At 36.6% G+C, this 25,556-nt stretch overlaps 1 protein-coding gene and 1 pseudogene across 1 annotated transcript in view; both read left to right on the forward strand.

The window, feature by feature from the left end:
* The first annotated feature begins 3,352 nt into the window (after positions 1-3,352).
* LOC120609992 (uncharacterized) lies at positions 3,353-3,468 on the forward strand (annotated as a pseudogene).
* Positions 3,469-6,939: 3,471 nt separating this feature from the next.
* The window catches only part of KIFBP (kinesin family binding protein), a 28,824-nt gene continuing 10,207 nt past the window's right edge, over positions 6,940-25,556 (forward strand). Inside the window, exons 1-5 of the mRNA XM_039871979.1 lie at positions 6,940-7,440; positions 17,565-17,663; positions 19,656-19,735; positions 20,053-20,236; positions 22,867-22,951. Coding sequence (XP_039727913.1) covers positions 7,015-7,440; positions 17,565-17,663; positions 19,656-19,735; positions 20,053-20,236; positions 22,867-22,951 — 874 coding nt within the window. The 5' untranslated portion in view covers positions 6,940-7,014. The remainder of the gene's footprint in view (positions 7,441-17,564; positions 17,664-19,655; positions 19,736-20,052; positions 20,237-22,866; positions 22,952-25,556) is intronic.

The following is a 25,556-nucleotide window of genomic DNA, read 5'->3' on the forward strand; positions in this document are numbered from 1 at the left end:
TTAATAATAATAATAATAATAATAATAATAATAATAATAATAAATGATGGTTGTAAAAATCTAAACATAGGAGAAAAAAACTAATAGTCAACCCATATCTAAGATTTTTGTGAACATCTCATCCAGGAATTCATTTACAAAATTGGAACCATTCAGTTTTATGAATTGCTCTTTCCCCCTCAATGTTGTACACACTTTTCTGTAAGTACAGATCCACGACATTTTTGATGACTCCATGGCATCTTACTGTATATTTAACCAGGACACTAGATGGCCATATTGGTTATTTGTAATTTTTCACTATTATAAGCAACCCTAAAATGAGTGTTCTTGTATGCATCTTTGCCTACTCATCTGATTATCAGGTTAGGATAAATTTTCTAAAAGTAGAATTGCAGGTTCAAAGTGAATGTGTATTAAATTTTGGTGCAAGTGGCTCTCCAAAGCAGTACCAGTTTACATTCCCACCCTACAATGAATGAGAAAACGTGTTTCTCCATAGCACTGGTACACTGGATTTTGGCTTCCTTTATTAAGTTTGCTAGGTGCAAAATAATATTGTATTGTATTTATTTGCATCTTTTAATTGAGTGAGGGTTAAGATCTTGCATTTATTGGCCATTTGCATTTTTAAAAATACCTTATATATTTGTCCTTTATTGGGGTCATTATAAATTTGTGGATTTTAACACATGACATACTTTATTACAGTTATTTTATTGATGATCAAATTGTCCCATCTTTAGCCAGCAAGAGCCTCTTAAGTTGGTACCTTCTCAGTCATTTTGACCTTACCCTACTAGTCTTTGATAGTTTCCTTGATCTCTGGTATGACAAGATATCCAGGCTCATCCTGCCCCAAATCCGGAATTACCATGTTCTCCAAGTAACCTTGTTTCCTTATAATAGGAAATGCTATTTGGAGCCTACAATCTGGCGACCAAGACTTATTTTAAGTCCTACATTATAATTTTTTTTTTTAATCTGGCTCATTACATAACTCAAATTTATGTTAGATTGTTGTTGTTGCTGTTACAAAAGTGATCTTTTTCTCCATTGCATCTTTCTTCCAATAAAAAGTTGATTTTTATACTTTTATTTGTGACAGGTATACTTACTGAACTTTCTTACTTTTTCTGTGTTCAGTTGTTTTACTTTGCTTTTTCAAGAAGACAATCATACCATCCATAAATAATGATAATTTTCCCTTCTCCTTCCCAATTATTACACCTCTCATTTTGTCTTTTGTACGATTGCATTTTCTGACGCTTTCAGGTCAATATATACTAAAGATGATATAATCACCCTAGTCTTATTTAATACATTTTCCATTAATAATAATGATGATGTCGAAGACAAATTAGTGCTCTTACTAGTGGTATTTTTACTGGAATGAACATAATTGATAGGTGCTAGCTGTGCCCTGACCAAATTCACTCCCTTTCACCACAACATACCCTATACTTTTCTATCTTTTCTGATTGTTATCTTCATGAAATAGATTTCAGATCACGGCATTATGGTGATCTATACTCTGTACTACTCACTGGACAAATTCTGTAGGGACAGCTTTATAACATCTCAGGGACATGTGAATGCTCAATCCTCAAGATACGGATATAAAAAGAAGCCCAAGAGGGAATATGCTCCCCAAATGGCAGCCAGAACTCTTCCATCTCAAGTTTCCTAGTCCAATGTCTTTGTGTTTCTTTGGTGTGTTTGTGTAAAGATTTTTTAAAAATCTAGTTTTCACATGCGTGTTCTTCCAGCCAGATCTTTAGAGGACAGCACCATGTGTTGTGGTGGTTTATTTATTGAGCTCCTACTACAAGATAGTATAGCATAATGATTGAAAGTGGACTCTGGAGTAAAACTGCCTACTTATTTTTAGTGACCTTTGGTAAATAATTAATCTCTGGACCACAATTCCTAATCTGCAGAATGCAAATAATAGTATCTCACAGAGTTGTTCTGAGGATTAGAAGATTTTGACATATAGAATGTTATCTGGCTCACAGTAAGTAATTAGCTGCCATTATTAACCATGTGCCAATCACTTTCCTATTTATGAACAGATATATACTGAGCACCTACTATGATTATTATAGTTGTTTCCTTACCAGTCTTTCTATTTATTCCCTTGTCTCTCCTTCAGTTTGTTTCCTGAATAATCCTGTAAGTCAGGTCTTGTCACTCTTTTCTTCAAAACCATCCAACGGCTACCATCTCACTGAGAATACCCAAAGTCCATATTAGTCGCCTTACAAATCCTACATAATCAGGCCCATATTACTTCTTTGACTTCATCTCCTACTGCTCTCTCCATTCACTCCATCCAAGAGGTATCCTTCCATGAACACACAAGGCACACTCTCCTGTGTCTTCAGATCTTTACTCAAATGATGTGTTTTCAGAAAAGGCCTTTCTTGACAACTCTATTTAAAAATAGCAAGCTTGCTGAGAACCAGGCAAAATGGCATAGATGATAGAAGCTTCACTCATCCTTTCTTGTGACCACATCAAAGTTGAGACAGAAACTTGGAGCAAACAGCAAGCAGAGTCACCTGGGGATCTAGACGAACAGCTAGAGAAATAAGACATCACCCAGCAATAGGTAGGAGGGGCCTAAGACTTGAGGCTGCCCGGTCCCCAGCAGCTGAATGGGACAGAGACTATGGCAGTGGCAGCTGCAGACACCTCTTAAAGGGGCCGTGTCTGCAACTGCGACCAGACTTCTTCGTTGACAGACCTGCTCGCTCTGAGCACCAGCGCCGGGCTGACTGCATGGGGGGCACTAGGGACTTACAGGAGGACACTGAGTTGTTGGAGCAAGGGCCAGAGGCAAGGCTTTCTCCTGGGCAGAAGTGCCAGTGGTATCCCTTGTTTCTCTGTTGAGCCCTCCCCTCTCCCAGTGCATGGACTCAGCACCGCCATAGCTGAGACGTCATTGAACTGGGGTTGCTCTTCTCAGAGGATTCGCTGAAACTCCACATCCCTCAGCTCGGGGCCCTACCCAAGCCACATTTAGTTGTGTCCTCGGTGAGTTCTGTGCCACTTGCTGAACAGCTCCAAGACTCACTAGTAGCAGCTGACCTTGGTTTCTGGTGTGGTTTCTTGAGGCAACTAGAAGCATAACATCTGTGAACTGCTTGCTTAATCTTAACAGGTGGTCCTCGAGGAGCACAGGCTGGGACTAAACTTAGTCCCTCTCAGGACTGTGCCACTAGACACCTGCTACACAAAGCCACGCTAATAAGACAGGGAGGACATGGTTTCATAGTGTAGCGGTTAGCACATCTGCTTTACATGCAGAAGGTCCTGAGTTTGTGCCTTAGTGGAGGAACGGTCCATGGTCTACGGCCATGCCACCCTGAACGAGCCCGATGTCTGATCTCAGAAGCTAAGCACGGTTGGGCCTGGTTAGTACTTGGATGGGAGACCACCTAGGAAGACCAGGTGCTGTAGGCATAAATTAAAAAAAAAAGTCCAGGAGACTTAGGAGCTTTGATTAGTACATAGAAACAGACACAGAAAGGCATCTGAAATGGGAAGACAAGCAGAAACCATATGAAAGAACAGAACGTAGATCAAAGAAAAATGCAGTCAAGCAATCTCACAGATGCAGAGTTCAAACCACTGATTATAAAGATGCTCGATGAAATTAAGGGAAGTGTAGCTGAACTCAGTGAGAACTTTAATAAAGGGATAAAAAACAAAAATGGAAATGAAAATTATAAAAGGGAACCAGTCAGAAATGAAAAAATACATTATCTGAGATGAAGAGTATATCAGAGAGAATCAACAGTGGCAGAAAAAGAGCATCGAAACACCGATATAGAGGATGGGGAAGCCAAGGACACTCAGTCAGAACGGCAAGAAAAAAGTAACCATGAATATAATAATAATTTAAGGAGCCTATGGGACAAAATTAAGGGTAACAACATCTGTGTCATCTTCAGGAGTATCTGAAGAAGGAGAACAAGAAGTTGAATATATATTTGAAGAAATAATGATTCGAAAACTTCCCTAACCTGGCGAAGGAAATAGATATTCAACCCCAGGAAGCTCAGAGAGTCCCCCAAAAGATGAACCCAAAGAGGCCCACACCAGGACACATCATAATTAAAATGCCAATGGTTAAATACAAAGAGAGACTCTTAAAAGCAGCAAGAGAAAAGCAGTTATCTACAAGGGAGCACCCATAAGACTGGCAGCTGATTTCTCAACAGAAGGACAGAAGGGTTTGGCACAAAATATTCAGTGTTGAAAACCCAAGATCTACAACTAAGAATACTTTATCCAGCGAAGCTATCATTTAGAGTCGAAGGACAGATAAAGAGCTTCCCAGACAAAAATAAGCTAAAGGAATTCATCAGCACTAAGCCAGCATTACTTACAGGAATTGTTGGAGTGACTTCTTAAGAAGAAAAAACATGTATCAAAAACATGAATAAAGAATGGTAACTACTTACTTATCAACAAGTATCTCAAATGGAAAAGAATTAAGTGCTCCACCCAAAAGATAGGAAAGCTGAATGGATAAGAAAACAAGACCCCTACATATGCTGCCTATAAGAGACTCACTTCAGATTGAAAGACACAGACTAAAATGAAGAGGATGGAAAAAGATGTTGCCTTGATGGACCTAGAAGGTATTGCACTGAATGAATTAAGTCAGAGAAAGACAAATACCACATGATTTCATGTACATGTGGAATCTATGAAATAAAATAAACAACAACAATAAAAACAAAAACAAACTCAAATACAGAGACTATTTTGAGGGCTACTAGATGGGAGGGAGTTTGGGGGGTACAGTGAAAAAGAGCAAAGGGATTAAGGAGTACAAATGGATAGATACAAAATTGTCATGGAGATATAATGTAACAGCATAAGGAACATAGTCAACAATGTTGCAAAATGTAAGGGGCAAGAGTGGTACCTGATTTAGTTGGGTGACCATTTTGTGAGTTATATAAATCTCTAATCACTATGCTGTACAACTGAAACTAATATATAATTGTATGCCAACTATAATTGAAAAAAACATTGAATTATATGATGTTAATATGAGCGACTAATTGTCTTTTATACTTCAGTAAAACTGGGGGAAAAGATTCAACAATTGAGTAAAATTTGTAATTTTTTGAGCAAACTCAAAAAACATAGTCGTTGAGTAAATTAATGTACATACCCCAAATGTTGCCAAATTTTCATAAATCAAATTTGTATTAATTTCTTTATATATGTAGTCAGCATATTAAAAGAACAATTGTAATTTTTCGATTGGGAGGGGCAGAAAAATGAGATGGTTATATGATGGGTTCCTGGATTACAATGTACAAAGAAGAAAAAAAATAGCGACCTTGCTTCACCTATTAACACTCCTTATCTCGTTTTGTTTCCATAACGCTCATCATCTGACATTACTATATATTTAATATATTTAATGTCTTTTCCTATACTAGTAGAGGTTTTTTGGTCTGTTTTTAATTGTTGAATTCCCAGAGCCTAGAATAGTGCCTGGCAAATTAACAGGCACTTTAGATATGTTTGGAATGAATGAATGAGTTATTTAGAATGTTGTGGAAAATGCACTGGTAGGAAGCCAGACTGGCAGCAGGAGTACCTATTAAAAGTAATGCAGATGATGTAGTCTAAACTATTGTAGATGAAAAGTAGACAGATGTAAGAGCTATGTGGAAGGTGAACCAGACAGTACTTGGTTTTACATTTAAGGATAAGAAAGAGCAAGGTGTCACCATCGGCTTGGAGTGTAGTGGTGCCATTCACTGAGATGCAGAATGTAAGGGCTAATGTGGTGTGGGAGGAAGTGGACATATGAAGAGGAAAATAACAAGTTCTCATTTGAACACACTGATGTACACAAGTCAGTGGAACATTCAGGTGTGGTTGTTCCAATTAGGAAATAGGTACTACAGTCCAAAGCTCCAGAGAGTCATCCAGACTGGAGACCAAGTTTTGGAAATAAGCAGCACATGTTTGTAACTGAAGCCCTAGGAAGTCATAAAATCTCCTTAGGACAAAAATTAGAAAGGAATCCTGAAGAACACGAACATTTTTAAAGGACAGGCATATAATTTCATTCATTTCTTAGAATAATTCTGTAGAGATAAGTAATAAATTATGGGCTCTATGCACAGTAATAAATTGTCACTTACATTTTACTATGAGACGGTCGAAGCTTAGAAAAGTTAACTTGTTAATTAGAAGATCTGAGATTAAAACTGAGCTTCCAAAATCAGTGCTAGCACTTTATAGTTAAAACTCTGTCATCCCCCACCCCACCCCCGTATTTGACTCGCTAATTTACGAAGGTATGTAATGTAAAAAGCCATGCTTGAGGTGGCTTGTCACAGCTCCGGGATTTAACTTTTGTTACTTTGGGAAGTTGTGCACATCCCTACAACCTGTATTTCATGGCTGAAGTGAAAATATTAATCGATCACTGAGTACTTTTTACTTTTATAGCTTTTGCTCGACAGGCTATATAGTAACAATAATAAACGGATCCTTGTTACATTACTAGCCAGTGCCTGAGTTACACAATAATATCAAAAGACTTCTGCCTTTCAGCTTATACCAAATAATGAGAGTAGTTAGTAGTAGTAGTTAATAGTAATTTGTATATATGCTGCCGAAATAAGCACCAGTAGACATGTTTGTAAACAATACTTCCACGTTACCTTAAAGTCAGCCGAAATTTTTATATAAGTATAACTTCGCTGGGTCAAGCGAGAGAAGAATTCACCACTACAGAGAGCGGGGCTGGAGGTGGGGGCCACCTCCCTTGGCTGCTTCGTTTCCATGACAGCGGTTGCCATGGTAATAGCTACGCCTTCCCATTGGTCATTGCCGCATTGCGGTTCCCTTGGCAGACTTCATTGGTTACCATTCTGCAGTGCTCGGACCGTAAGTGAAGTGTCGCAAAGCAGAAGGAAGGCGGGAGTCCCAATTGCAAACACTGAGGAAACCCGGGCTGCAGAGGCCGCAATGGCGAATACTGCGTGGGCCGAGATTCGTGAGAAATTCCAGGCCGCTCTGGCCCTGTCGCGAGTAGAATTGCATAAAAACCCCGAAAAGGAACCGTACAAGTGCAAATACGGCGCCCGAGTGCTGCTGGAAGAGGTCAAAGCGTTGCTTGGCCCGGTGCCTGAGGACGAGGATGAGCGGCTTCAAGCGGAGGACGGCTTAGGCGCGGAGGACGACGCCCTGGAGCTCCCGGCTGAAGTGGTGGAGGTCGAGGGCCCTAACGCACAGGGGGCAGTGAGGCTGGCGGTTATTGAGTTCTATCTCGGAGTAAACCACATCGACACTGAAGAGCTGTCGGCGGGAGAGGAGCATCTGGTGAAATGCCTGAGGCTGCTGCGCAAGTACCGGTTGTCGCAAGACTGCGTCTCCCTCTACATCCTGGCGCAGGTGAGAGCGAGCCTGGCCGGCTGCTGTCGGCCAGAGGCGAGGGGATGGAGAGGGCCCCTCTTGCCAAGGCCAAAGGCAAGTGTTATGAGACACAATTTGTCCCACGTTTTTGACAGCAGCGGCTCTCAAAACTCCCTCTCCACCTTCTTCGCCAGTTTCAGCATCACCTGCTGCTTCGCTTAGTCGTACCTAGCCAACCCATTGATTTCCGGAGACTCTCCTACAATCGTAAATGCCTTTTCCAACTCTTCCCCACCAGTCCAAATCCTGTTCATTCTATTATGAAAAAAATCCAAAGTAATTTTAATTTAAGGTCTCAAGGAAATTACAAAGAATGATCAGAGTAATTCTTAATTTAAAACCAGATATTAAAATCTTCCGTTTCTATTCTTGCCATATTCGTTTCCCAGAGAATTCCTGCCCATTCTTTAAAAGCCATCTCAAAATTCACCTTATATTTTGAATGATTTTGTTCCGAATTGACCTCTTCCTCTCACCTTTGAAATCTTATATTATTGTTTCCCATTTACATGGTATTTGGTTTACTAAGAAATTTGACGTTCTCATCGGGAACATAACACTTCAAAATTCAAATATGTATGAACTCCTTGTATGTGCCAGGTACTTTGCTAAACTCACAAGTCCTTACATCCAATAGTTCCGGTTCCTAATATTTGCAATCCCGCAAACCTTTACCAAAATTGATCATATGGTAAGTAGGCCTCAAAGAGAAACTTCAATTAAAAAGGAAATTATATAGGTCATATTTTATTATCATGGCTCAGTAAAATTAAAAGTTATATAATAACAAGAATAATATCTCTTTTTGCTCACTATTATAACTTCAGTACCTGGCACCATGTAGGCCATTCTAAATATTTGTTGAGTGGATGAATGATCTAATGAAGTCCATGAGATGTTGAATTCAAACAAAACCTCAATTATTTGAAATTTTCTTTAACTATATGGCTGCTTAAGCTCTTAATAAACATTTAAAAAATTACTTCAATATCTCAAAAATAGAATTAGAAACTTTCCTTAATGAATATAAATTCCAACATTTGTTGCATTTTATTGATTTTAATATGTACATTCTTTCATATTTTAATGTCTCCAAAATCAAGGCTGCATAACTTGGCAGTGTTTTCTTTTTGATACATAAAATAATTGTGTCTTACTAATTGTGAGATCTTACATTGAATTAAATACAGTATTTTTTTTTTTTTTGAAATTCAGTATTTCAAATAGACAACTTTTCCTGAAGGGTGAATTATTAGAGATATCCTGACTAAATCAGGAGCAAAACCTTGATTAGATGTTTTGGCCATTGCTATACATAGAAAACAAATAAGTTATTTTGGAAAAATAAAGTAATTTCTAAAAATATAAGTCACTTGTATGTGTGATTCTTGTATACCTAAAAAACCTGGTTATCAACTGAAAAACTATTAGAAATATCGGTTCAATAAAGAAGGAGGATATATAATATCAGTAGTATTCCTGTATACCAGCAATAACTTGTTAAAAATGTTATTTTGAAAAATTGCATTCACAACAGCAGTATTAGGAGTTATAGAACTGAAAATCTTAAAAGGATAGACCATGTTCGTGGGTGGCAAATTAAACATAATAGTATCATTATCCTGATATTCATTTTTAGGACTGATGTAATTTTTGCTAAAATCACAGTAGGCTTTTTTTTTCTTAGAACTTGATAAAATGAGTATGTTTATCTGGAATAATAAAGATAAGTGAATATACAAATGTGAAAAGAAAAACAATGCACTAAAACTAGCCTACCAGATACCAAAACAGTATAGTAATAATAATTTAATTAGGTTCTATTTGTGCTAGTCTGTTTCTGAACTCTACCGTTCAATTGAAGATAGAAGAGTAAAGTCTCATTTGATATTCTAATGTGGGTCCAGGTTCTGCATATCCATCTATTTATTCGTGTTATTACCTCACTATAGCCTTTTATTACATTTAACATTGCTATACATAATGAGAAATTTGACCTCACTAATAATAAAGCAAACTAAATGAAAAAGAAAATTGTATCAGATGGGCAGATTATTAAAGGTATTAATTACATTCATTGTTGGAGAGATGATGAGGAAATGGATAGTATCCATTTATATTGCTCATGGAAATATAAATTCATAGAACTTTTCTGAAGATCAGTAGGTATCAAAACTCTTGAGTCAAGACGTTGACATAAAAATTCCACATCAGTATTCTAAAATAATAGTTGAGACAGGTATGCAAAGTTATGTTAACATGGATGGTCATCACAGCATCGTTGATTTTAAAAAAAGAATAAAGTATCAGTAGATAAATGGTTAAGTAAATACCAGTACATCCATATAGAAGAACAGTATGCAGCCATTACAAATAATGGTTTATATTTGTTAACCGAAAATATCCGTATTAAGAGGGAGAGGGACGACTGTAAAGCATGTTTGAAATTAGAATGATTCTGTTTTGGTAAAAGACTGTGTGTGTGTGTATAAAAGTTTGAAAGTATTAGTTTGTGGGAGTTTATGATATTTTGACTGCTTTGTCTCAGTCTTGTGTCTCCTTCCTGGAAAACTGTGGATATGCAGAACCTGGACCCACATTAGATTATCAAATGAGACTTTACTCTTCTATCTTCATAGAGTTCTGGGGGCTCTAGGAATTATTTTTCTCTGATTTTTCTTCTGATTTTTGCTATCAGCATGTACTTTGCATTGTCATGTTGACTGAAATTCCCTAACAGATTAGTAGATTATTCTCCTCACTGCCAGGATATATGTGTATAAGGAGTACCTTTTGTGTATGTTTATAGCTTTACTGAGGTACAGTTTGACACACAATAAGCCATACATATATACAATTTGATGAATTTTGATGTATGTATATACTCATGAAACAATCATTACAGTCATTGCAGTCAAGATAATGAACATATTCACCACTAAAAGTTTCCTTGTATGCCTTTGTAACCCCTCCCCCTCCTTCCTTTATTCTTTGTCCCTTCTCATTGCCCCTCCTCCCCATTTTCTAGGATTTCATAATGGAATCATACAGTATATACTCTTCTTTTGGTCTTTCACTCAGTGTCATTTCTTTGCTGTGTCTGAGATCAAGTTTTTTTATTTTTTGGTCTGTTAATATGGTGAATTTCATTCACTGATTTTTTCTTTTTAAAAAATTTTTCAGTTACAGTCTACATATATTAGTTTCAGGTGCACAACATATGATTAGATATATATATAACTTATGGAGTGATCACCCCAATTAAATCTAGTACCCATCTGACACCATCATACTTATTGCAATATTATTGACCATGTTACTTATGCTGTACTTTACATCCCAATGCCTATTGTGTAACTACCAATTTGTACTTCTTAATCCCTTCTCCTTTTTCACCATCTCCCTAACCCTTCCCCTATCTGACAACCATCATAATGTTCTCTGTATCTCTTGAGTTTGTTTCTGTTTTTTGTTTTTATTTTATTTTTTTAGATTCCATGTATAAGTGAAATCATATGGTATTTGAATTCTCTGTCTGACTTACTTCACTTAGCATATTACCCTCTAGATCCATCCATGTGTTTCAAATGGGAAGATTTCATTCTTTTTTATGGCTGAATAATATTCCATTGTATATATGTACCACTTCTTTCTTCATTCATCTGTTGATGGACACTTAGGTTGTTTCCATATCTTGGCTGTTGTAAATAATGCTGTAGTGAACATATGGATGCATACGTCTTTTTGAGTTAGTGTTTTGGGTTTCTTCAGGTAAATACCCAGAAGTGGAATTACCAGGTCCTTCTTTGTCTTTTGTTTTTTAGCCTTTGTTTTTTAAAGTCTAAGTATTGCTACCCGAGTTTTTCGTTTGTTTGTATCCATTTTTGTGAAATATTTTTTTCCATCCCTTTACTTTCAGTCTGTGTGTCTTTCGATCTGAAGTGAATTTCTTGTAGGCAGTATATGTAAGAATCTAGTTTTCTTATCCATTCAGCCACCTTATGTCTTTTGATTGGAGCATGTAATCCATTTACGTTTAAATTAATTGTTGATAGATATGTAGTTATTGCCATTTTATTATTCATATTTTTGACCTTTTTTTCTTCTTAAAGAAGTCCCTCTAACATTTCTTGTAAAACTGGTTCGATGGTGATGAACCCCTTTAGTTGTTTTTTTTTTTTTTAAATCGGGGAAGTGCTTTAATTTCTCCTTCAATTCTGAATGATAGCTTTGCTGGGTAGCATAGTCTTGGTTGTAGGTCCTTGCTTTTCATCACTTTGAATACTTTGTTCCAGTCCCTTCTGGCCTGCAAAGTTTCTCTTGAGAAATCCACTGACAGTCTTATGGGAGCTCCCATGTAGGTAACTGACTGATTTTCTCTTGCTGCTTTTAAGATTCTCTCTTTGTCTTTAACCTTTGGCATTTTAATTATGTTGTCTTGGTGGGGACCTCCTTGGGTTCATCTTTTTTGGGACCCTTTTAGCTTCCTCAGCTTGTATGTCTGTTACCTTCATCAGGTTAGGGAAGTTTTCTGTCATTATTTCTTTAAATAGGTGTTTAATTCCTTGCTCTCTTCTTCTGGCACCTCTGTGATGGGAATGTTGGCATACTTGATGGTGTCCCAGAGGCCCCTTAAACTATCCTCATTTTTTTGGATTTTTTTGTTGTTGTTGTTCTGATTGGGTGTTTTCTGCTTTCTAATCTTCCAAATCACTGATTCAGTCCTCCACTTCATCTAATCTGCTGTTGATTCCATCTAATGTATTCCTTGTTTTAGTTATTATAGTCTTCATTTCTGATTGGTTCTTTTATGTTTTCCATTGCCATTTTTAAATTTCCTGTCTTTGTTGAAGTTCTTATTGAGATCATTGAGCATCCTTATAAGTAGTGTTTTGACTCTGCATCTAGCAGATTGCTTGTCTCCATTTTGCTTAGTTCTTTTTCTGGAGTTTTGATCTCTTTCATTTGGGACATTTTTTTTGTCTCCTCATTTTGGCTGCCTCCCTGTGTGTGTTTCTATATATTAGGTAGAGCTGCTATGTCTCCCAGTCTTGGTAGAGTGGCCTTATATAGTAGGTGTCCGGTGGAACTCAGTTGTGCAGTCTTCCTGTTCATCTGAGCTGGGTGCTCCAGTGGTGTCTCTTGTATGGGTTGTATGTGCCCTCCTGTTATAGTTGAGCCTTGATTGCTGTTGGCAGTCAAGTTGACTCTCAGGCTGACTGTCTATGAGGACAGGCTGTGATTACAGTGGACAAGCTGTTGTGTGGGGTCGACCCCAGGGAGCAAGATTCACTTTAGCGGGGCTATGGTACCTGCCAAGTCCACCCTTTGCGTGTGTCGTTTGTGGAGGTGGTTGGGTGGTTCTCTGAAGCTGGCCACTAGGTGTGTTGTTCTGGGCCTTTTGGGAGGGGCTCTGTTGTAGGCCAAGTTCAACCACTCGCTGCCAGTGCCCTGCCTGGGGCCACTTGTTATGAGCTACAAAGTGGTCTGCAGATGGTTATCACTTGTGCTGGGCTTGGATATGCCTGGGAGAGGCTAAGCTGCAAACTGAGGTCTGCTGCCACTAATACTGGGCTTAGGGGTGCTTAACAAGAGACATGGAGCATGTCCAAGCCAGATGCTGCTTGTTTGGGATTTGTGGACCTTTGAGAGGTTTTAGGAAAAAGTCTGCAGCATGACCCAAGACAGGCTGTTTGTATGGGAAAGCCACTGGAAGCAGCTTGGGTAGGCCCAAAAAGTGAGTGAGGCAGAGGTCTCAGGGAACCACCAGGGCTGGGTGACCAGTGTTAGCCAGGCTGATGGAGACTCCTGCGAGTGCAGCCTGGGTTGGGGGAGGGCTCAACAAAGGAACAATGGTTTCTGCCAGCACTTCTGTCTCAGAGAAAGCTGCTCCTCCAGCCCTTGGCCTAAAGCCAGGCAGTTTAGTTCCTCCATGTATGTCCCTGGCACCTTTTGAGGTGCCGCCCCAGTGCTAGAGCTCAGAGCAAGTGGGTCTGTCAGTGAGTCTGTGCATGGGACCTGTGACTCCAGCAGCCCTCCATCTCACTCAGCTACTGGTTTTCACAGCCAGAAGTTATGGAAACTTCTTGGTACTGGAACCCTGGGCTGGGGACCCTGGTGTGGGACTGGGACCCCTCACTCCTCAGGGGGGGACCTCTGAAGCAGAGATATGCCTCCTGATTTTTAATTGTCACACTTGGGTGTGGGAGAAGCCTGTATTGCATCTCTGTCCCTCTTAAAAGTCTTGACGTGTCGTCTTCTATACATCCTTAGTTATAGGACTTCTGTTCAGCTAGACTTCAGGTGATTCTCAATGATGGTTCTGTAGTTTAGTTGTAATTTTGTTATGACTGTGGGAGGAGATGAGTACATTTTCCTATTCCAATATCTTGACCAGAAATTATTCATTTTCCATTATTAAACCAAACTTTCATGCCTGTGATAAACTCCTCCTGGAGTTTTTACCAACAAAACTTGGGTAAACTAGTACCCTTCTTATACATTGTTGGACTCAATTTGCTTATGTTTTAACAGTTTTTGTATTTATGTTCATGAAGCTTATCAGACTGTAGTTTCCTTGTTATGTTTTTGGTTTAGTATGAAATGGGAAGTGTTTTTTCCTCTTCACTTTTCTGGAAGAATTTGTGTAGAGTCGTTGTTATTTCTTCCTTACATGTGTGGTAGAATTCACTTTTTTAAGCTGTTTTTATTTTATATTTAATTTTTTTCCCTACCTAGTCTGGTATCCTGAGAGTAAGAACATGATGATGCTCTGTGAATGATACACTACTTTCTGGTGTATTGTAGGATTTATATTATTTTTTAAAAATAATTTATGTAGAATGTCAATAGCAGTTATCTCTATGGAGTAAACACTTAAAACACTAACACTATTAATTTTGAAAAATCAAATTCTAGATTTCTTGCATGGTCCTTGCCTTCAATATCTCAATAGGTTATATATGATTCAAAAGAAAAACTTTAGTTATTTGTATACACACTCTAAGGTCTCTGCTCAGTTTAAGATTTATTGCTTCCTGTGGCACAGCCTACCCTGGATCTAGCACTAAATGCATCACCTTCCATAAATGCTCCATCAAAATAGAGCAGATGTGGCTAACCAGTTCCTGATACTAGGTAAATCTCTAGACCGTCTAGGCCAGGTACAGTATCCTGGGGTTGGGCTTAGTGGTGTCCTGGCCAAATGGAGTATCTCAAGGACTATTGTCAAAGGAAAAATAAAACTAGGGAATGAGAAAAGGTGACTTGTGGATCCATTTCTAAGATCAAGAAATAAATATTAAGGGTGATTATATTTGAGGTTGTGTAGTCAGAATAATCTGTAAGTTAGTAGTGGGCCAGAGCCCTTCAAGCTTCCTCAAGGGTCCTACAAAGGACCTCATAAGTAATATAGAGGAGAAAACTGCCCAATCTCAGTACATTATCACTATGATCTACAGTCCTAGGCACTGATGACTGATCAAGTCACTTAAAAAAAATTATAGAATAGATATAGTATGTGAAGCCTGAATACCAGAGATCTGTGTTCTAGGGGAATGATCAAGTCACCTTTAAACTATAGGGTTTCTAAACATTTTTTGTGCCATTATGCCTCTTTGCAGTCTAGCGAAGCCTATATTTTATAAACTAGAATAATGATTTTAAATGTATAAAATGTAAAGAGTTACAAAAAACCAATAATTTTGAAGTTATCAAAATATTTTTTTTAAAACAAATGTATGCAGTAATATATGTGTTTCTTTATTAACACAACACATTAAATAACACTATCCAGGGCTCCCTGAAAACTCTTAAGAATGGTAATGAAATTTCGGTTTGACAGTAATGATGCCCAATTCCCACACTATTCAAGGTACTATAATGAATTCAAGTTTTCAGATTGAGTCCCTGATCTCTCTTGGACTGTCTTTTACTGCACCAGTAAAGTGTTAGTGCTCTAACACTTTAGTGCTCTAACGAGCTCTGCCTGATCCAAATTCTAGGATTAGTTTGGAGATAGCTGGAATTGTTGTTCACATACTAAAACATCTCAACCATAAACCCACAACTGCCAGAAAATACGTTTAAGTCAATCCCAAACAGAAAGTTTTGACGTTCAAACTCAGTCTCTGCTTTCTGATAGCATTGGGTAGATTTGGTTAAAGTAAACTTGAAGAACAAACAGAATGTATTCTCTCTTTCTGGATCTACAGAGTCAATGCCCATTTGCTTTTTGTATTAATAATTATTTACCTTTATTGATGCTAAAACTAATATCTTCAATTGTTCTCCTAAGAAGTGAATGTTAGCTAATGTTGACAGTGTTGTAATTTAAACCAGAGCTGCGGCATCTATATGCATAAACATTCTATCACATTAAACATCAATTAAACATCAGTTTCCGATAAAAAAAACTAATGATGTGTCTAATAATGTTCATAATTTTGAAGTAGCAGTAACTATAATATTTTGAGATCTGCAACTGTAATATAAAGATATTTTTCACTTCTATAGATCACAAAATTCCAGGTATTATAGTACTGTTTCATTTTGTTTCCTGTATTCGTAATTTAAAAAATACAAAATTTTAGTAGGACATGTGAAAATAAATTTGTAATGTTTCTCTCATACACACAGACTCTCAATTCTCTTCATGAATACCCCGTGGGTCTATGGGCCCCAGGTTCACAATCTGCATTAAAAGTCTTATTTCCTTATCCTGTTCCCTTCCCTAGGGAAATAAGCAAAAGATGGTAGAAGCCCAGCCTCAGAAGTATACTTGCACCTGAAATACTTTCTCAAGAGAGGGGAGGCAGTCTCACCCTGTTGCCCAGCCTCAGAAGTATACTTGCACCTGAAATACTTTCTCAAGAGAGGGGAGGCAGTCTCACCCTGTTGTCTAAAAGGGAGTGAGGTGTCCAGTCTTGAGTTTTGACCGTCTAAACAAGCCTGATTTGCTCTGCACAGAGCCTGATAGAGTCATGTGGCAGGGGACAAACTGGCTTAGTTTTAAAAATGTTATTTAGGATATAATCCCAAATCTAATCAATTTCTCTTTAGTGTCTTCACGGTAGCAGAAGGAAGTTGGTGCTATGGAAATTAAAAGGAAGCAATCGATAGAAGAAAAGACACTACAAATGAATTTTTAATTGACTAGATATAAAGCTATATTATTTTAAGAATGCTGGAAATTATAAACATGTTTTATTGTTTGAAATGGTAAACATGAGAAATCTGACAACTGATGAGCAAAGGCATGTAGCATCTTCAGTTTTCATAACATATAATTTAAATTACTGGAATTTGAGAGCTCACCTACCTTTTTTCAGGTTTGAACTAAAAAATAACTTGAGAATGTTTCCTTTTTACAAGGTCTCTGGAGAAGACTGTAGAGATTTTGAAAGCATTATATGTTTCTGGCTTATCTTAAGGTCTCTGTATATCAGTTATATATTGCTACATAAAATTTTACCCCCAGATTTAGCATCTTGAAGAAAACATCAGGAATCTAGGCATTGCTTAACTAGTTGCCTCTGGCTCAAGGTCTCTCATCAGATTGTTGGCCTGTTGGGGCTGCACATCTTGAAGGCTCAGCTTGTGGGAGGATCTGCTTCCAAGCTCACTCACATGGTCATTGGCAAGATTCAGTTCCTTACACACTGTCGGTCCCAGTTCTTCGCTAGCTGTTGACTTCCCTCAGTTCCTTGCCATGTAAGTCTATCCATAGGGTGGCTGACAACATGGCAGTTGGCCTCCCTCAGAGAGAATAAGCGAGAGAGAGCACCCACAATGGAACCACAGTGTTCTCTAACCTAATCTTGGAAGAGACCTTATATTACATTTGCCATCTTCTGTGTCTTAGAATTAAGTCACTAAATCCAGCCTATGTAAGGGGAAGAGATTATACATGCCCATGAATACCAGGAGGCAGGAATCTTTAGGGATCCATCTTAGTAGCTACCTACCACTACATAAAGACAATATTATGAATAATTCATTGTTAATGAGACTCCAGAATTATTTGATAGGTAAATATTGACTTTGAAATTATGAAGTTACTTTAATTGGAAATTTATATTGTCATTATTTCTCTTATTTTTCAGAATAACCTGGGTATCTTGTGGTCTGAAAGAGAAGAAATTGGAACTGCACAAGCTTACCTAGAATCATCAGAAGCACTATATAATCAGTATATGAAGGAGGTATGTTGCATATTAGGTACATTGTAAGATTTGATTGAAACTAGTTAAGAACTGATATTAAGAATTCTTCACTCATAATATTAGTATATGACTCTTTAGTATGCTTAGGGACTTCTCTATAGAGCTGTCTAGGTGGTTATCTAATAGCTGAAATTTTACAGTACTTGCAGGCACTGTTATAAGTGATTTACAGATTTTAACTCATTTAATCCTCATGACAATTTACGAGGTAGTTACTTTGATTATCCTTATTTTAAGAGATGAGGAAATAGAAGAATAATGGATTAAGTGAGGCTGTGATTCCAACCCACATTATCTTACTCCAGAACCCATACTTTTAACCATTATACTCTTAGTAGTTGGACTTTGTCTAAAACATAAGTGAAGTGCTTTAAGAACTGTGTAGTCTAGAGAAGACTCCTGTATCTATACCAAAATGATGATAGCAGATAGAATGAGCCGTAAGCAGAATGCATAGACTGAGCATTCTTATTTGCTTTGTCAGTTTAATTCACTAGACATTTATTGTTTTACTATGCAAAATGCTAGGGAATCAAATATGAATAAAATATGGTCCCTACCCATCATAAGCTTCCCCTGGAGGGTAAAGATTGGAGCAAATCAACATGTTAATTACACCCACAAGGAATTTTAGAATGTACATTTAGACTCTGTGTTAATAGGCCCTTAACACTTTTGAGGAATATATCCCTAAATTAGAGAATTTTAAAAGTCATGGCTCTTCTACTTTGGTGTTATTTATAGCTTTCCTCTTAAAGTACTAAGAGGAACAGAGCACCACAAAGCCAAATTTAGACGTTAGTCTCCTTTTATGATTTTAGGCTTACACTCTTATAGATGAAATTGTTAATTTAAAATGCGAAGATACCAAAAACCTGTACTATTTCATTAAATACTATTAATAAGGAAACATAGAACACATAGCAAAACTGTGCTTAAAAATACCTCCATTTTAGTTGAGACTGATTTAACTGTTAGTGTTGCACACAGTCATAACAGTGAAGTATGTACATAAAATAATACATTAATTCTGCTTATCAGCACAGGGGTAAACATACTAAACAGCCCTCAAAATTGTTGAGACAGTCTCTGAACAATCACTTATCTATTGTGTTTGCCTTGGGCCTTGCTTCCTGCCTTAGTCATTTGTACTTTCTGTGAATTCTAGGAGCCCAAGTCATCATGCTTTTAGTGTTTGTAAGATCACATTTTTTAAAATAGAAAGCTTTGTTGCTATTTGGAGTTTAGTGAATTCAGTTTAAAGCAAGGGTGGGCTTGTAGATGGCACTGTGCTCTTAGAAGTAGAATGAGGCAGAGGTTAAGTACTGTTTTTCTGGAAGACTTGAGATGGGATTATAAGTGATTTACACATATTAACTCATTGAATCCCATAGCATCCTTATGAGTTAGGTACTCTTATTATCCTTGTTTTATAGATGAGGAGACAAGCACAAGAGATGGCTGACCTGCTATGGCAATAAACAATGGAATCACTGATTTTAAATTCACTGTATTGAAAGGGGGTAATCTATATACTTTTCATGTTCCCCTGAGAAAAAAATATTAGAATATTAAAAACTTTGATTTTATTTTCATTAGTGGCCAGTTTAGAGCAATATTATTCTAAGGATATGTACGTTTTTCCTATTTGTCATGCTTATGTAGGTTTTTAAAAGAACTTTTTACCAAAATTAAGACTTAAAATACTTTAAAAATTATATCTCTAAATGCAAACTGGTATTCTTTTTTTAAAAGTGTATTTGTAGTTCATCTGCAATAGCCGTTAAATTTTGTCAAGTGTGAGTTTGTAGGCAATCTTTTGTTTGACTCTTTCAGATTTTATGGGTAAGAAAATTACTTTTTGGGTAACATGAAAAGTAAACTAGTCAAAAGTATTTCTCCAGTTCCCCCAGAAGAGGGCGCTTGGTGTTTACAGTACAATTTTAGAGTCTTGTTTTTCTATAATTGTAGATTGGGAGTCCTCCTCTTGATCCTACCGAGCATTTTCTTCCTGAAGAAGAGAAACTCACTGAACAAGAGAGATCAAAAAGGTGAGTAGGTATAGAAATCATCCCTCATGGGTATTTCTACATAGTGTAGATGATTGTTGAAAAAAGCATAATGTTTTTTCTTTTAAGGCACTCATAAAGGTTATAGGATATGGATTCTGATGTGGATTAAAACCTTCATTTGTTACTTATTAGATATGTGACCCTGTTCAAATCTGAGGCTCAGTTTCCTTATCTGTAAGATAGATACACTAGCCATACCCAATTCAAAGCGTTGGTAGGAGGATCAAGATAAATGTATGTGAAATTTCCTTATAAACTAAAAACCATTATACAAATATTGTTTTTTTTCTTCATAGATTTGAGAAAGTTTATACTCATAACCTGTATTACTTGGCTCAAGTCTACCAGCATATGGAAATGTTTGAAAAGGCTGCTCATTATTGCCACAGTACTCTAAAACGCCAGCTTGAGCACAATGCCTACCATCCTATAGAGTGGGCCATTAATGCTGCTACCTTGTCACAATTTTACATCAATAAGGTAAGCTTTCAAAGTAGTTATCTAACAGAGTTACTGATAGGATATATAAAAGTAGAACCAATAATACCTTGACAATGTCCTCTTTTAAAAATAGATATCTCGTATTTTATGATGTAAACTAGACAGAAAAATGCAGAACAATTTGCCAGTGTACAATTTTGTAGCTATTGTTGCATTAATCCTTTTGGGTCTTAAAATAGTTTTATCATTGTCTCACATGTTGCTAGCCCATAAAATTACGTGTTACCTAAGATCAATTCTTTTTTGATATAAGCATGCTATCTCAATTCATTTTAGTGAGATGTTACCTTAAATTGCAGATTTTATCTTGTAGATAAAACTTTAGGCAATGGTAATCTGGTAACTGAGAATTTGTCTGAGGAAGTTGACTGTTAAATGTGGGCTTTGATAAAAGCATGTGATGCATTTCAGTTATTCTTTAGAATTAACTCTTCTATAATAATTTTTCTATATTAGAAATAGCTCTGCTTAGTTCTAGAGTTTTAGGTCTTCTTCTGGAATGTTACACAGGAACAAATTTGAGCTTTTCAGTTGTTTATCAGAATTATTCAGAATCATGTTGGTATATTCTTTATTTATTTATTTCTTCCGTCAGTCTTAAGAATTTTTAATGCTAAAACACTTTTAAGCCACCTTTCCCAGCTAGATTTTCTATTAATCTTTAATAAGATATCTCAGCAATAGAAGTTACTTTTATTTGTATTTCTTCTGATTTACAAGCTTCTCCAAAACTGTAGTAATTCTTTGCTTATGAGAGTTCCTTCTTAGATCTCTTTGGTTACCTGCTGCTGTAACTTCCTTACTGGGCCTTTATCCTTTCTAAGATTTTTGTTAGTGCTGGTTCTGTAAATGCACCCTATGTTTAAAGTATTGTCCCACAGAATTTCATTCAGAAAAGCTATTAGCAGGAGAGAAAGGGCTGTGGTGACTGCAGCATCGCTTCTAGGACTTTGGTCTAAGATCAAGCGTGTAAGTAATGCTACTGCATATATCAGAGCATTCAGTTAAATCTAACTCTCATGAATCCATTTCATTGTAGTCATCATGAAAAAATGTTATCTGGTGCCTCTGCTTATGGCACCTTTTTTATAGCTTTTGGAGGCCTCTTATTTTGTTTAGCAACTTTAAAATTACATATTCACTATGATTTTAGTTAACACTTAAAACAACATGGATATTAATAATTCTAAGACATCTAGACATTAATTGAAAGTGTAATTAAAAATTTAAAGTTGTTAAGCATTGCTTATATGGAGCATGCAGTAATTTTCATGAGTCCCTCCCCCACCTTATGCTTTTATTCATTTGTTTTTGTTTTATTTTCTTACCAAAATATTTTATATGTTTTGTTAAAACTCAATTATATTGCAAAGAGAGAGATTCGAATCATGTTTTTTAAAGAACCAATTGTCATTTATATCACCTTCATCTTCACCTGGTTCCAGTGATGAGGTTTTGCTACTTGGCGAGTCCCTACCTGGCAAGTGCTAAAGTCCCACCCACATTTACCAGCCACCTAGAGGGCTTGAGGCACTCACTGTTATAGTAGTGGTTGCTCACGAGGAGCCAATCTGAAAAAAGCTAAAGTGATAATTATGGATAAGGGATTGTAGAGGGACAATTAAAGCTGCTTTATATAAACTAACTTTTTCGGTTTTGAGGTTTAACACTAATGTTTTGATCTATAGATGTTATTGGGCTAATACTACATATGGTCCCCAGCTGTCTTCAAGATGGCTTCTGAATTTGCCATAAGGGAAAGTTACATTTAATGCTGAGATTTTAAAGTCATAGCCAACCATTAAAAATCATCTTAGCAAAATCAGGTATTACTAATACGAATTAGACATTATATTTAATGAGGGTGGCTTCCAACTAAAAGTTGTCTTCAGCTTTGTACTTCTGCTGAGTGGTCCTGAGACTCACATGACAAATGCAACATATTTATATTAACAAGGAGACATTCTCTAAGTGTTTGAGAAGTTTACCATGCCCACATTTGAATTATGAAGCCTTCAAGTGTGTTGGTAAAGCAATATCATAAAGTTTTTACCTGTGGAAATCTGTTGGCTTCAAAATTTGGTGGGAAGTCTCATTATTAAATTCCAAAGATTTTTAGAAGACAGGAATCTCTTTGTATCAAAATTTATATTCTTTTTGCCTTTGAATGGTAGAATATAAAAGGGATCTTTAGACCTAAAAAAAAATCTTTAAATCCTCTAATAGAATGTAAATGGTCTAAGAATTTATCACGCATAGAACTTTGGCTCTTTGGACTAAAGAGATCTGAGGCACTTTGCGTCTGCAATGATAGCTATTGTTGTATACTTTCTACCTGAGGAGAGCTAACTTTCAATCAGCAGCTGTCTTTCAGCCAGTTTGGATTATTAAGAGTTTAGGGGCATTATACCACTTTGAGGAAGCTTTTTAACCAGATAATATTATATTATGTCTAATATACCTTAATGTTCAGCAGCTATACAATACAGGTTCTCAATGGTTTTTACCTGATTTTATAGACTTTCCCATATCCAAAGACTTTATGCAAGTATCATTTGCAAATAAGTCTGTGGGATAATTGCATTTACTCTTGTTCATTTCCTTAACAGCTATGTTTTATGGAGGCCAGGCACTGTTTATCAGCTGCTAACGTCATTTTTGGTCAAACTGGAAAGATCCCAACCACGGATGACAGTAAGTTTAGTGCATGTTAAGTGCATGTTTCATTATATAGAGCTTTTTAAAGTTTATTTTGAAATATTTTGAAGCTTTAGAAAATTCAAGAACAGAACAAAAAACTACCATATGCCCTTCTCAGTTCACCAATTTTTAATATTTGCCTCATTTGCAATCACATATTTTTCTTTCTGAACCATTTGAGAGAAGATTGCATATATTAGGCTCCTTTACTCCTCAATACTTAAGTATTTCTAGAGAATAAGAATGTTTTCTTATATAATCATAGAATAAGAAATGATAACATTGATACAATTCTTTTTTCTGTAATGCATATTTCTGTTTCATTAATTGTCCCCATAATGCCTTTATAGCAATTTTTTTCTGGTACTAGAATCCAGTTCAAGATTGCAGTTGCGTTTAGTTGTCATACCTCTTTAGTCTTTAATCTGGAACGTTCCTCAACCTCCTTCTCTTTAATCACAGGTGTTTTTGAAAAATACAGTGCAGTCATTTTATAGAATTTCCAGCAGTTTGTGTTTTGATGTTTTCTTATGCTAAGTTTTAGATTACAGTAGTCACCCTGTATCTCTGGGGGGTATATTCCAAGACCTCCAGTGGATGCCTGAAACCATGTATAGTACCAAGCCCTTTATATACTATGTTTTTTCCTACATATACATACCTGTGATAAAGTTTAAACTACTCTTATGCTTTGGGGCATAAGCAAAATAAGGGTTACTTGAACACAAGCACTGCAATACCAAGGCAGTCAATCTGATAACTGAGATGGCTATTAAGTGACTAACAGCAGTTAGCATATTCAGAGCATGGGTATACTGTACAAAGAGATGGAACAGGACAGCATGAGATTTCATCACGCCACTCAGAACGGCATGCAATTTAAAACTTAGGAATTGCTTTTTTCTGGAGTTTCCCATTTAATATTTCCAGACCATGGTTGACCTTGGGTAACTGGAACCATGGAAAGCAAAACCACAGATAAGGAAGGACTACTTTATACATTTTTGGTTAGAATACTGCATAAGAGATGTGTTCAAATACCTAGTATTTTAATTATAGTATTTTACTTAGTCTTACAAATCATGGTTAACATTTATATTTGAGCAAATCAAAACCACAATGACATATCATCTCACACCTGTTAGACTGGCAATTATCAAAGTCAAGAAATAACAAGTGTTGGTGAGAATGTGGAGAAAAGAGAACCCTTGCACGCTTTTGGTAGGAATGTAAATTGGTGCAGCCACTGTGTAAAACAGTATGGAGGTTTCTCAAAAAGTTAATAGAACTACCATATAATTCAACAATTCTACTTTGGGGTATATATCCAAGGAAACAAAAACACTTACTTGAAAAGATATCTGCAGCCCTTCATTCATTGCAGCATTATTTACCTTAGCTAAGATATAGAAGCAATCTAAGTATCCATCAATGGATGAGTAAAGAATATGTGGTGTATATATCCGGTGGAATATTATTTAGCCATAAAAAGAAGGAAATCTTTTTTAGGGGAAAGTACAAACTTCCAGTTATGAAATAACTAAGTCATGGGATATAATGTACAGCATGGTGACTATAGTTAAGAACACTGTATCACATATTTGAAAGTTGCTAAGAGAGAAGATTTTAAAAGTCATCATCATAAAAAAATTTTGAAACGATGATGACGGATGTTAACTAGACTTATTGTGATCATTTTGCAGTATATACGAATATCGAATCATGTACATCTGAAGCTAATATATTTTATGTTAATTATAGCTCAATTTAAAAAAAGATGGGTACTTTCCATTATAAAAACCTGTAACATGCCTACACAGGGCCCCTGAACATGTTTTATTTAGGTATCAATCCAGTAACTCTTGTTTTCAAACCTTAAGGAATTCAGGAACCCAGATCCATAGGCCATTTCTGAAAATGAAAGATCAAGGATTTCATGTAAGTGCAGATTCCAAAGTACAGTCAATCCTCATTATTTATGGATTCCATGTTTGTGGATTCCATATAATTCCATATTCCAAATTATTACATATTTGCAAATTTACCTACTTCCTACAATTTACTTGTAACCCCAAAATCAGTACTCGAGATGCTTCTGTGGTCATTTGCAGACATGCGCAGAATAGGAAAGAGTCTGAGTTGCTCGAAGTGCACATTCCCAGCTGAGGTTGAACAAGGCAGCACTCTGCCTTCTTGTTTCAGCTCTCATGGTGTAAAACAAATGTCCTTTATGTGTCTATTTAGTGCCACATTTTTGTGCTTTCTGTTGGTGATTTCATTGTTTAAATGGCGCCCAACTGTAGTGCGGAAGTGCTATCTAGATCCTAAGCACATGAAGGCTGTGATGTGCTTTATAGAGAAAATAGTGTTAGAAAACTTCATTCAGGCACAAATTATAATGCTGAAGTCAGTGTTAATGAGTCAATCATCTATATTAAATAAGGTGTCTTTAAACAAACACATGTAAAATAAGATCATATATTGATCAGTTGAAAAAAGTATTGTGACAAGAAGCTCATAGGAAGCTAATCCTGTATTTCCCCTAGGAGCAGCGTTTCAGCATTCACTAATTTAGTGTTCACAGGGACTTTATAGAACA

Source organism: Pteropus medius, unplaced genomic scaffold (assembly GCF_902729225.1).
Source record: "Pteropus medius unplaced genomic scaffold, Ma_sr-lr_union100, whole genome shotgun sequence".
Taxonomy (NCBI): domain Eukaryota; kingdom Metazoa; phylum Chordata; class Mammalia; order Chiroptera; family Pteropodidae; genus Pteropus; species Pteropus medius.